General features: G+C 29.0%; 1 protein-coding gene across 1 annotated transcript in view; it reads right to left on the bottom strand.

Annotated features, from left to right (window-relative positions):
• Window positions 1-13,332, bottom strand: part of LOC135139545 (potassium channel subfamily T member 1) — a 238,221-nt gene that overhangs the window by 12,878 nt on the left and 212,011 nt on the right. The window contains exons 23-24 of the mRNA XM_064069828.1: window positions 8,343-8,438; window positions 2,602-2,807 (exon numbers count right to left, since the gene is read on the bottom strand). Of these exons, the coding sequence (XP_063925898.1) occupies window positions 2,602-2,807; window positions 8,343-8,438 (302 nt within the window). The remainder of the gene's footprint in view (window positions 1-2,601; window positions 2,808-8,342; window positions 8,439-13,332) is intronic.

Raw genomic sequence — 13,332 nt, forward strand, 5'->3', positions numbered from 1 at the left:
TTAGATTTAATTATGAATCAGATTGATATTAGATTTAAAGATTTAGAGTTTTTAGCTTTTTTGGACTTACTAGATAAAAGTAAATTTACTTTATTTAAAAAGAAGTTTCCTCACGATTTATTAGATTTGTTATTAAAGACTTATCCAAAATTATTCATAAAGAATATATTACAAAATGAACTAACTACAGGTCTGGTATTCCGATCCAGACATATTTGGTAATTCATCTAATTATTCAGACATTACAGAATTTATTTACACAAATGAGTTACAAAGTGATGTTCCAGAAATTTATAAATTATTATGCGTTGCATTATCATTACCAGCTAGTTCTGCGTCGGTGGAAAGGAGCTTTTCTACTCTTAAGCGCATCAAAACATTCAGTAGAAACTCTATGGATCAGTCTCGATTAAGTAATTTGCCAACAATCGCTATTGAAAGGGGTTTAGTAAAATATTTGCAAGATAATTTTGAAACTTCGAAATTTTATGATAATGTTATAGACCCTCAGTAAAAATAGACGAATTGATTTAATCTACAAGCAGTAGTTAAATTAAGTAACAATTCATTTTCCACCGTAATAAAGTTTGAAATAATTTAAGTATTATTTATTTGTTCTTATTTATAGAATTTATTTTATTTTTTTGCATTTTAAAGTTGTTGGTATTTTGAGAATAATTTTTATTTTGCTTGTTGTTATATATTAATTTTATTATTATTTTGAGAATTTAGTTTTTGTTTCACTTCTCATTTTTAATTTTGTTTTTATGTTTATTATTAGTTTTGTTAATTTTTGTTTTAACGAGTACGCTACATCAGATAATTTTCCAAATTCCTACTTTTTCTACGTGTATCTTTAGTAAAGGTTTGAAATTTAACGTTTTCTTTTCATATTATTTCAAAATCTTCACATGTTGGGATAAGTATTTGATGTACTGTGTACTTTGATAAACTCCTAACTCCCGTAACCCATTTATGTACAGAACCCTTTATTTTCCTTCCCTTTCCTCTCCTGGCAAGAGTTGCTCTGACCTTCTCGTTGGTTCTTGCTGAACGATATATGTAATATTTACAAAAAATATTTTGTATATATATATTTAATATATTATATATATATATATAATATACATAAAATATTTATTATATTGACTGACATAGAGCACCAAAACAAAAATGCTCTCTCGCTCTCACAAAGATGTTTTAGATATATGTATTACAATACATACATACTTTTTTCTAATACATGTTATAACATACGGAAAATGCATTGCCCACCCATCGAAAATCACCACGAGCCGCCACTGACAAAAAGATAAATCGAAAAATTGAGAAATCGGGAAACTGAATAATGAAAAATCGAAACATCGAAATCTCGAGAATTCGAAAAAGTCAAAAACTGAAAAATAAAAAAAAACGAGAGATCCAGAAATCGGAAAATTGAAAATCGAAAAATGTAAAATTTGAAAAACTAAAAATCTAAAAATCGAAGAAAGACCGAAACACTGAAATTTCTTGAACTACCAAAAACTTCCAAAAATTAAAAATTGAAAAATCGAGAAATTGAGGAGTTGAAAAACCGAAAGAACGAAACGAGAAATGGGAATATCAAAATATCGAAATATTTAACAGTCGAAAATTCGAAAAATTGGAAAATCAAAATATCGAAAAACCGAAAAAAGCCAAGAAGTCGAAAAATTGAGAAATCGAGAAGTTGAAAAATTGAGAAATTGAGAACTCGAAAACTCGAAACAGAGAAATTGAAACATTGAAAAATCGAAACACCGAAAAGGTCGAGAAATCGACAAACATCGAAATCTCTATAAATCGAAAAAAAGTTTCACTTTCTTATAAAAAAAAATGGTCCAAGTTTGCGACAGAACTTCCCTCACCCTTGAAGTACAGTCCAACAGTAGCAGCAAATAACCAAGTAGAAGAGTTTATTATTATCAGTGTACATGCTTAATTTAAATAAAATTTGATTTTACTATTTTCGTTTTGTGGTAACCACTGTACAGTAAAGATCAGGGACATAAATAACAACCGCGCATCCCCTGCGCCGCATGGACCCTGTAAAATATAACTAACGGGTCCTTCAGTACTAGGTAATAGCAATCTGAAGCTTGAGTGTTTATTTATGTTTATACATCGAAAGAATGTCACGTAAAAGTTAGTTTGATTTGAATAAGTTTGTCTTCTCAAAACACAGGACTGAAATTATTAATTAAACCTCAATTGAACAAATTGCTCTAAATACTTATTATAATTCTCATTTTATCATTATTATATAAAGGCGTGCGTATTCTTCACATTTTTCGAGAAATAAATATATTTCATTGAAACGACGTCAAATTGTTGGAGGGGATAATTAGCCAAATTTTGGTTAGTATTGAACCATCTACGTGAAATGTCTAATATACATACAAAATTAGACAACAATCGGTTCAGCACTTTCGGGGATTACGTGTATCATAAAAATGGATACAGACACGAGATAGACATACATATAAGCCAGGTAATTATGTAGTGCGGGTTCTGGATCACTTTGACCTCGGTGAATTAGCGACCCGAAGTTTCCACTAGAAAGTTATTGTTATTACTTACATGATGTCCCCTTCTTCCAGTTTCAGATCGCAGCTAGGGTTGATGATGACGTACGACAGGCTGTTCCTCTTTTCGCTAACGTCGTTATAATCGATGGCTGGCAGGTTCAAACTCTCCATTCGCGATCTAACGAGATTGGCGATTTCCGCTCTTTCAATCTGTTGCTCGTGATTATCCTTGGCTTCGTCGGCCATATTAATTGAATACTAAGGCATAGTTAAAAGATCAATAATTACGACTGGAACAAATAATTACAAGAGTTTTGTGTCTAAACTGGTTATGCAAAGCGACTGTAGCTTCGAACTAGCTGAATTAAAAGTTTTAAGAGGCGTTAGAGGAGTTAGGCAGTGAATTTAGATGAAGGAAATTTCCACGGGCTGATGTGCGGACAGAAACCGAAAAGGGAATTTTTTTGTTTTAGTCAGGTTTGGATGTTAGTGCAATTTTAACCTATAAAACGCTTCTAAATTCTTGAAGCAAATATCTATTACATTTTATTTTACAACTTTTTCGTATTTTGGGAGCTACGAAAAATCGTGCAACGATAAATAATCAGTTATGCGACAAGTACACAGCATAAACCAAAATAAAAAGACATGAACATGGCAATATGGTCGTACACGAACAAAATAGCTTTCGATAAAATAGCCCCAGACCTAAAAATCAGGAATTCTTATCCAGAAACATGTCATGTTTACACAGGCTATCTAATTTCTAAACCAAAAATTGAAAAACCGAAAAATCGAAATCCAAAAAGTCGAAAAAATCGAAAGATCGAGCAATCTAAATATCAAAAAATTTAAAAATAAAAAATATAAGAAATCGAACAATCGACAAATCAAAAAATCTAAAATTTAAAAAATCGGAAAATTGAAAAATACAGAAATGAAAATATTCCCAAAATTGAAGAGTTGACAAGTTACGAAATTTAAAAGTTGAAAAATCGGGAAACCGGAAAAATCGAAAAATTCCAACCATTGAAAAACCGAGATGTTGAGAACTGGAAAATTTAAAAAAACGAACAATTCAAAAATCAAAAAATAAGATATGCAGAAATCGAAAAATTGAAAAATTGAAGAATCGAAAAATTGACGAAAAATCGAGAAATTTAAAAATCTCAAAACTGAAATGTAGAAAAATTGGGAAATCGAAAAACTGAAAATTCGAAATATCGAAAAATTGGAAAATCGAAAATCTGTGAAATCGACCAAATGAAATATCGAAAAACTGGAACATCGAGAAATCTAGAAACGAAAAGTTAGAATTGGAAAAATCACAATAGTCCAAAATTGAAAAATCGAAAAATCAAACAGTTGGAAAATCGGGAAACTGAATAATCAAAAATCGAAACATTGAAAATCTAGAAAATCCAAAAAAAACGGGAAATTGAAAAATCAAAAAATTGGAAAATCAAAAAATCCAAAAGCCAAACAGTCGAAAAATCGAAAAACTGAGAAATCGAGAAAACGAAATATCGAAAAATTGAAGCGTCGAGAAATCGAGTCATCAAAAAATCGAAAAAACTAAAGTCAGAACTTGAAAAATCATAATAATCCAAAACTGAAAAATCGAAAAATCGAAAAATTGAAAAATGGGGAAATTGAATAATCGAAAATCGAAACACTGTAAATCGGAAAAATAAAAAAAAACGAGAAATCGAAAAGTTGGCAAATAAATTTAGAAAACTAAAGATTAAAAAATCGAAATACAGAAAAATAAAAAAAGACCGAGAAATTAAGAAATGAAAAATGATAAAATAGGAAAAACGAAAAATCGAAAGAAACATTGAAAAATCCTAAAACTGAAACATCGAAAAACTGATGAAATAACTAAAAATTGAAAAATCGAAAAATTGAAAAATCAGACTTTAAAAATCGAAAATCGAAAAATTGAAGAATTGAAAACCGTAAAATTAAAAAATCGAGAACTCGAGAAGTCGAGGAAATGAAAAAAGTCGACAAATCCAGAAATGGAAAATTCAAAATATCGAAAAATCTAAAATTCGAAAAGTCGAGAAATCGGAAAGTCGAAAAACGAAAATTTAGAAACGCCAAAAAATCAAATACTTGAAAAACGATATATCGGAAAATATAGAAATTGGAAATCCTAAAACTGAAACGCAAAAAAAATTGGGAAATCGAAAAATGGGAAAATAAAAACATCGAAAAAGTGGAAAATCGAAAATTCGAAAATACAAAAAGTCGAAAAGTCGAAAAATTGAGATATTGAGAACTCGAGAAATTTAAATATCGAGAAACTAAGGTATCAAAAGATCGAGAAATCGAGAAACGAAAAATCGAGAAGTGGAAAAATATAAATAGCCCAAAATCGAAAATTAAAAATTGAATCACTGAAAAATTTAAGTCGATAAATCGAAAAATTGAAAAAATCGGTAAACTGAAAAATATAAGAAATCGAGAAATCGTATAATTTAGAACTTAAAAATGCAAAAAAAAACTATTAAAGAATTGAAGAATCGATAAATCGATAAACCGAAAAAAAGAAAAATTGAAAAATTGAAAAATTCATAAATCGAAAATTTGAAAAACTGAGAAATTGAAGAATCTAGAAATTGAAAGATTACAAAACTGAAATACAAAAAATTGGGAAGTTGAATAAACGGAATATTGAGAAACTGAGAACTCGAAAAATCAAAACATCGAAAAATTGAAAAAGAGTAAAACCGTTAGATCAGAAAACAGAGGAATCCAAAATTTGAAAAATTGAGAAAATGAAAAATAGAATAATACAAAACTGAAATGAAAAAAATCGGGAAATCGAAAAATTGGAAAATCAGAACATTGAAAAACATGGAAAAATGGGAAATCGAAAGATCGAAAAATCGAAAAATTGGGAAATCAGGAACTTCAAAAATCGAAAGATTGAAAAATTGAAACATCGAGAAATCGAAAAATTGAAAAGCGAAAAACTAAATGGGAAAATCAAAGTATTGAGGAATCTAGAAGCCGAAAATTCGAGAAGTCGTGAATTCGAAAAATCGAAAAAAACAGTAGAAACGCCAAAAAATCCAAAAATTGAGAAATCGGGAAAGTGAAGAATCGAAAAATTGAAAAAACCCAAAACTAGAGTGCAAAAAATTTAGGAAATGAAAAAATTTTGAAAATCAAAACATCAAAAAATTGGAAAATCAAAACATCGAAAAACTGAAAAATCGAAAAATCGAAAACTTAAATCAAATCGAAACATCGAGAAGTGGAAAAATCTAAATAGCCCAAAATCTAAAAATTAAAAATTGACACATTAAAAACTTTAAATCAAAAAATCGATAAATCGAAAAATTGAAAAATCGGGAAAATGAATAATCATAGATCCAAAAATCGAAATTTCAGTTAATCGAGAAACTGAAAAATCTAAAAATTTAAAAATCGAAAAACTGGAAAATCGAAAAATGCAAAATTTAAAAAACGAAAAACAGACAAATCGAGAAACTGGAAAAAACGAGAAATCGTATAATTTAGAATTTAAAAATCCAAAAATGAAAATATTAAAAGATTGAAAAATCGACAAATTATAAGCCGAAACAAGAAAAATGAAAAATCGAAGAAAAACTGAAAAATCAATACACTAAAAAATCCCAAAACTGAAACATCGAAAAACTGAGATAACTAAAAATTGAAAAATCGAGAAATCGAACAATTGGAAACTTGAACATTGAAAAATCGGGAAATCGAAAATTCGAAAAGAAAATTGAGAAACTGAAAAATCGAAAAGTAGACAAATCCCAAAACTAAGATGCAAAAAAATTAGGACATCGAAAAATTTTAAAATGAAATCATCGAAATATTGAAAAATCGGAAAATTGAAAAGCTCAAAAATTTGAGAAAACCGAAAATACACTGGAAAATCCAAAACTGAAACATGACAAAAATTGAAAAATGGAGAAATTGAAAAACTGAAAACCTGAAAATTGAAAAATCGGGAAATCGAGAAGTCGAGAAACCGAAGTATCGAAAATTGAAAAATTGAAAAATCGAAAATTTGAAAAATCGAGAAATTGAAGAATTGAAAGATTGAAATATTCCAAAACGGAAATGGAAAAAAATTAGGAAATTGCAAAATTGAAGGATCAAATTATCGAAAAATCGAAAATCGGAAAATCGAAAAGCCAAAAAGTGGAGAAAACGAAAATTACACTAAAAAATCCCTAAACTGAAACTTCGAAAAACTGAGGTTTCAAAAAATAATAGAAAAATTGAGAAATCGAAACATTGAAAATCTGAAAATTGAAAAATCGGGAAATTGAGAAGTAAAGAAACCGAAATATCGAAAATTCGAGCAGAAAATTGAAAGAAGAAAAATAGAAAACTCCAAAAATCAAAATTTGTTTTAATCGAGAATTTGAAGAATTGAAAAACTGAAGACTCCCAAAACTGAAATGCAAAAAAATTAGGAAATCGCAAAATCAAAAAGCCAAAATGTGGAGAAAACGAAAATTACACTAAAAAATCCCTAAACTGAAACATCGAAAAACTGAGGTTTCAAAAAACTGAAAAATCGAGAAATCGAAATATTGAAAACCTGAAAATTGGAAAATCGAGAAATCGAAAATTTGAAAAATTGAGAAATTGAAGAATCGAAATATTGAAAAATCCCAAAATTGAAATGCAAAAAAATTAGAAAATCGCATAATTGGAGAAACAAAACATCGAAGAATTGAAACATCCAGAAATCCTAACATCAAAAGATCGAGACATCGAGAAACAAAAAGTCGACAAGTGGAAAAATCAAAATATCCTAAAATCGAGAAATTTTTGAATTGAAACATTGAAAAATTTAAATTAAAAAATCGATAAAACGAAAAATTGAAAAATCGAAAACTGAAACATCGAAAAACCGGGATACCTAAAAATTGAAAAATTGAAAAATCATAAAATTTAAAACCTAAAAATTCAAAAATCGGGAAATCGAGAAGTTGAGAAACCGAAATATCGAAAATTCGACAAAAAAATTGAAAAATTGAAAAATAGAAAAATCGAGATCTCGAAAATTTGAAAAATTGAGAAGTTGAAGTATCGAAAAACTGAAAAATCCCAAAACTGAAATATCGAAACATTCAGTAATCAAAAAACTAAAAATTGAGAAACTGAAAAATTGAAAAATCGGGACCTTAAAAATCGAAAAATTTAAAAATCAAACAACTGAAAAATCCCAAAAGAGAAATATCGAAAATGAAACTGAAAAATTATCCAATTTTTATTTTTTCCAAAAATCTCCATGTATAGAATAAAAATTCAACACGGACACATAAACCACAAGTCCAGGGCCATGTTAATTTTTAATATTTAAGTAACATTTATTTTGGACAAAATTGTAGGACGATGTCATAATTTACCAAGCGTCCGATAATAACCTTACAACGTTTGGAAGATTTCACAGGATTCGATTATGCAGTTGACCTAACCTGACCTCCCCATTTAATAATAATAAACAAATTTTAAACATTTTGCGAATAATTACAAACCAAAAAGATATGCTCATTTTGTGTAACAAAAATTAATAATATTTTTTTTTTGTCTAGAAACATTTCATATTTTGATGGGTCACCGAATAATGTTAAGAATTGTTTGGTATTAGCGTTCTAAAATCAGTGAACTCATTAAGTACATACAGACAAAAATAGACAAAAATCTCTAAAACAGTGCCCTGTAAATTTCGCCTTTCGGTTTCTGAAGCATCTAGGAGCCTCCTAAGTGTCACCCTGGAAGGGTCTATTCACTCACCATCGAGTTACGGCGGTCAGTACACCCCAAGCAATTGGTGCTGTCCTTAGGTCGGTAAGTTACACCTACTCTGTCCGGTCCAAGTTCCTCGTCAAGCTACCGGAAAAGCCCCAACTAATTACGTGCACTACTCGCTATATAATGCAGTTAGACGCTACCACTCGAAAAATTTCCAACCATATTTAAAAAAAACGTACAACACCAAGTCGGTGTATATGCGAGTCGACAGAGTTTGGCGGTGAGTTAACATTCACGCATTCCGAGAGATAAAAAGACAAAAAGATGTTAGAACATCGTGCGCTTACATAGCTCATGCCAGGAATGAAAAATCAAAGCTGTTGTCTCTTGGGCGCTGTCGGTGCGTGTGCTTTCGCTGACTGGTGATTAAAGAAGTTAGTTACATGTGGTTAAAGTAGAACATTTATGGTCGTGGGCATTTACGACCGCTATTCTACGTCTAAGACTAAGAGTATCTATCTAGTTGCTATCGATACATGATAGATGAAAATGTTAACGCAAATAGTTGACAAAATTAGAGACGAAGCGCTGGAATCTGAATGGATAATAAGAAATTAAACATAGAAAGCGTGCGGTGATGAAGTTTGTCTTAAAATGTACAGAAGTGTTCTCGTTAATTATAAACTTTACAGGTTTCCCCAACTTTTAAATCATTAAAGTGGCATCGTCAACATTGTGGTATTAATTGAAAGGAAACTCAAATTTAATTACGAACGAATTAAGCTAATGCCTTTCAAAATGTGCTTTTTAATATACTTTCGCTGTGTAATGTTGGAAAATTCAGAGTCGTTTATATTACACAAAAATGAGGCTGGGTTTATTAAACTCAGATACACAGACGGTAAAAAATCTTCTAAAATAATAAGCAATGTTAATTGGAATTTAAAGCAATATTTTATTTTGGTTCGAAAATGAAGTAAATCGTTTTAAATTTATAGTTAAGCTGAATGTTTAACGTGTGTTATATAACTTACGGAATTCAGGAAATTTCAGATTCAGATCAGATCAGGTTAAGTCAGGTTAAGTCAAGTCAGATTAGATCATGCCAAGTCAGGTCAGATCAAGTCAGGTCAAGTTTAGATCAAATTAAGTCAGGTTCCGTCAAGCTAGCTCAAATAAAATTAGGTCAGTTCACGTCAAGTCATCTTAAGTTAGATCAGACTAGTTTAAGTCAGATCAGATTAGGTAAGTTCACGTCAAGTTAGATCAACTTAGACGAGGATAGGGACGAGGTAAGTTTAGACCAAGTCAGGTCAGATTAGATCGAGTCATGTCAAGTTAGAACAGATCAGATGAATTCAGATATCTGATCAAGTCAGGTCGTGTCAAGTCAGGTCAGATGAGATTAGGTCAGGATCAGATATATTAATGTTAGTCAGATTAGGTCAGGCAATTGAGACCATGTAAAACTAGGCTAGGTCAAGTTAGATAATATCAAGTCAGATGATATTAAGTCAACTCACGTCAAGTCGGATCAAATTAAGTCAGGTCAGATCAGGTTTTAATTTGAGTTATATCAAGGATGTTATAATGTCGATGAATCACTTATTTCATCATTTAATTGTGAATTACTTAAACACGTTATAATGTATATTTGTAAAGTTAGTAAGATCCACACTATGTTATTTAAAAATATACATCGTAAATTAAAAATCTAAATTAAGAAAATTCATAAACCGAAACATCGAAATCTCGTAAATTAAGAAATCGAAACATCGAAATCTCGAGAAATCGAAAAATTGGAAAACTGAAAATAAAAAAAAACGAAAAATTGAGAATTCGACAAATAGGAAAATCAACAAATTAATGTAGAATTGAAAAATCAAAAATTTGAAAAATTAAAATCTGAAAGAATTGTGGATAAATCGAAAAAACAAAAAATCGAAGGGCATTTGAAGAAACACTGAAAAATCCTAAAACTGAAACATCGAAAAACTGAGATAACTAAAAAGAGAAATCGAGAAATGGAAAGATCAAATTATCAAAAATCGAAAAGTCGAAAATTCAAAAAGTGAAGTAGTCGGAAAGTCAAAAAATCGAAAAATCGTATATTTAGAAACGCTGAAAAATCGAAAAATTTTAAAATCGAATACGTGAAACTGATAAATCGGAAAACGGAGAAATCGAAAAATAAAAAAGATCCAGAAATCAAAAACTTGAGAAATCCAGAAATTATTATAGAATCGAGGAATTGAAAAATCCCAAACTGAAATTCAAAACATTGCGAAATCGAAAAATTGGAAACTCAAAACATCGAAAATTTTTAAAATCAAAAAATTGAAAAACCAAAAACTAAAAAAATTCGAAAAATTGAGAAATCGATAACTCGAGGAATCCAAAAACCGTAAAATTGGAACATCGAGAAATTGAAATGTCAAAAGAGCGAGAAATTGAGATCCGAAAAGTCGAAAAATCAAAAAACTGAAAAATCGAAAAATCGAAGTCTGAAAGAATTGTAGATAAATCGGTAAATAAAGCGAAAAAAGAAAAAATCGAAAAAAAGTGGAAAAAACGCTGAAAATGAAACATCGAAAAACTGAGATAACTAAAAATTGAAAAATCGAGTAATCGAAAAATGGAAATACCAAAAAACCTTTCAAATTGAAAAATCGAGAACTCGAGAATTCGAGGAACCGAAAAAAAGTCTAGAAATCAAGAAATGGGAAAATCAAAATATCAAAAATTCAAAAAGTCAGAAATCAGAAAGTTGAAAAATCGAAAAATCCAAAACTTAGAAACACTGCAAAATCGAAAGATCCCAAACCTGAAATGCAAAAAAAAGGGAAATCGAGAATTTGAAAAACCAAAACATCGAAAAATTGGAAATTCGAAAAGTTGAAAAACCAAAAAGTCGAAAAATCGAAAAATTGAGATATCGAGGTCTCGAGAAATTCAAACTTCGAAAAATTGAAAGATCAAGAAGTTGAGATATCAAAAGATCAAGAAATCGAGAAACGAAAACTCGAGATGTGGAAAAATCTAAATTGCCAAAAATCGAAAATTTAAAAATTGAAACATTGAAAAATTTAAATTAAAAAAATAATAATAAATCGAAAAATTCAAACAACCGAAAAATTGGGACACCGAAAAATGTAAAATATAAAAAACGAAAAATAGAAATATTCAGAAACTGAAAAATAAAAGAAAATGAGAAATCGAAAAATCGTATAAAACTGAAAAATGAAAGAAAAATTGAAAAATCAAAACACTGAAAAACTGAGATATGTAACAAAAAATTGAAAAATAGGGAAATCGAAAAATTGAAAAATCAAAAACCTTAAAAATTGAAAAATCGAGAACTCGAGAAATCGAGGAACCGAAAATAACTCGAGATATCAAAATATCAAAAATCTAAAAGTCGAAAATTCGAAAAGTCGAGAAATCGGGAAGTCGAAAAATCGAAAAATCCAAAATTCAGAAACGCTGAAAAATCGAAGAATTTAATAATCGAGGACATAAAAAATCGTAAAACTGATACATATATAAAAAATAGAGAAATCGAAAATTTGAAAATTCGAGAAATTGAAGAAGCGAAAAATTTGGAAAATCCAAACATCGAAAAATTGAAAAACCAAGAAAGCAGAAAAATCGAAAAATTGAGAAAACAACTCGAGAAATGGAAAAATGTGAAGAGCCCAAAAATGAAAAATTGACAATAGAAACATTGAAAAATTTAATTAAAAAAAAAAACGATAAATCGAAAAATTGAAAAATCGGAAACTGAATAATCAAAAATAGAAACGTCGAAATCTCGATAAATCGGGAAATTGAAAAATCAAAAAATTTAAGCACCGAAAATTGGAAAATCGAAAAGTGTAAAATTAAAGAAACGAAAAATAGAAAATCGGGGAACTGAAAACTAAAAGAAAATGAGAAATCGAAAAATCCTATAGTTTAGAATTTAAAAATCCAAACATTAAAATATTAAAAAATTGAACAATCGACAAAATCGAAAAAACGAAAAACTGGAAAATGGAAGAAAAATTGAAAAATCAAAACACTGCAAAAACCCAAAACTGAAACATCGAAAAACTGAGACACAACTAAAAATTGAAAAATAAGAAAATCGAAAAACTGAAAAACCAAAAACCTTAAAAATCGAAAAATTGAAAAATTAGAAAGCTTAAAATTGAAAAATCGGGAATTCGAAAAATCAAGGAACCGAAAAAAAGTCGAGAAATTGAGAGATAGGAAAATCATAATATTGAAAAATGTAAAAGTAGAGAAATCAGAAAGTCGAAAAATCGAAAATTCCAAAATTTAGGAACGCCGAAAATTCGAAAAAAATAAGAAAATGGAGAAAACGAAAATTTGAATAAGCGAAAAATAGAAGCATCGAAAAACTAAAAAACCAAAAAATAGAAAAATAGAAAAACATCGGGAAACTAAAATATCAAAAGATCGAGAAATCGAGAAACGAAAACTCGAAAAATGGAAAAATGTAAAAAGCCCAAAAATGACAAATTAAAATAAAAGAAATCGATAAACCGAAAAACGGGAAAATCAAGAAACTGAAATATAAAATCGTATAACTAGAATTTAAAGAACCAAAATTATAATATTAAAAAATGGAAAAATCGACGAAATTTTGATTAAAATAGACCGTTTCAAAATAAGTAATTAACCATTATTATAACGGTTTTTTTTCACTTTTTTCAAGTTTTCGTCTTTTACAGCCGCTCGTAATTGAGTTTTATGCAAAATAAAGAAAAAAGTTCTGAATAAACCAAATTTAAATCTCGAACACAATAAAGTCGATATTCTTTAAAAAACAATGCTTGGACCACTTCGGACCAATTTTCTAAGTGCTTTTATATACCGTTTCCCTGAATAAATAATTTAGAAATTTGTGTTTTATATAGGTTTTACTAGTGATTTGATTGAAAACAAATAACCTATTGAGAAATCAATAAATGGACATTATTTTCGTTTATATTTTTCAAGTAGTTTTAATTGTATACATTTTTCTTTC

This window comes from Zophobas morio, unplaced genomic scaffold, assembly GCF_036711695.1.
Source record: "Zophobas morio isolate AGI-343-1 ecotype UQ-CSIRO unplaced genomic scaffold, CSIRO_AGI_Zmor_V1 ptg000031l, whole genome shotgun sequence".
In the NCBI taxonomy this organism is placed as follows: domain Eukaryota; kingdom Metazoa; phylum Arthropoda; class Insecta; order Coleoptera; family Tenebrionidae; genus Zophobas; species Zophobas morio.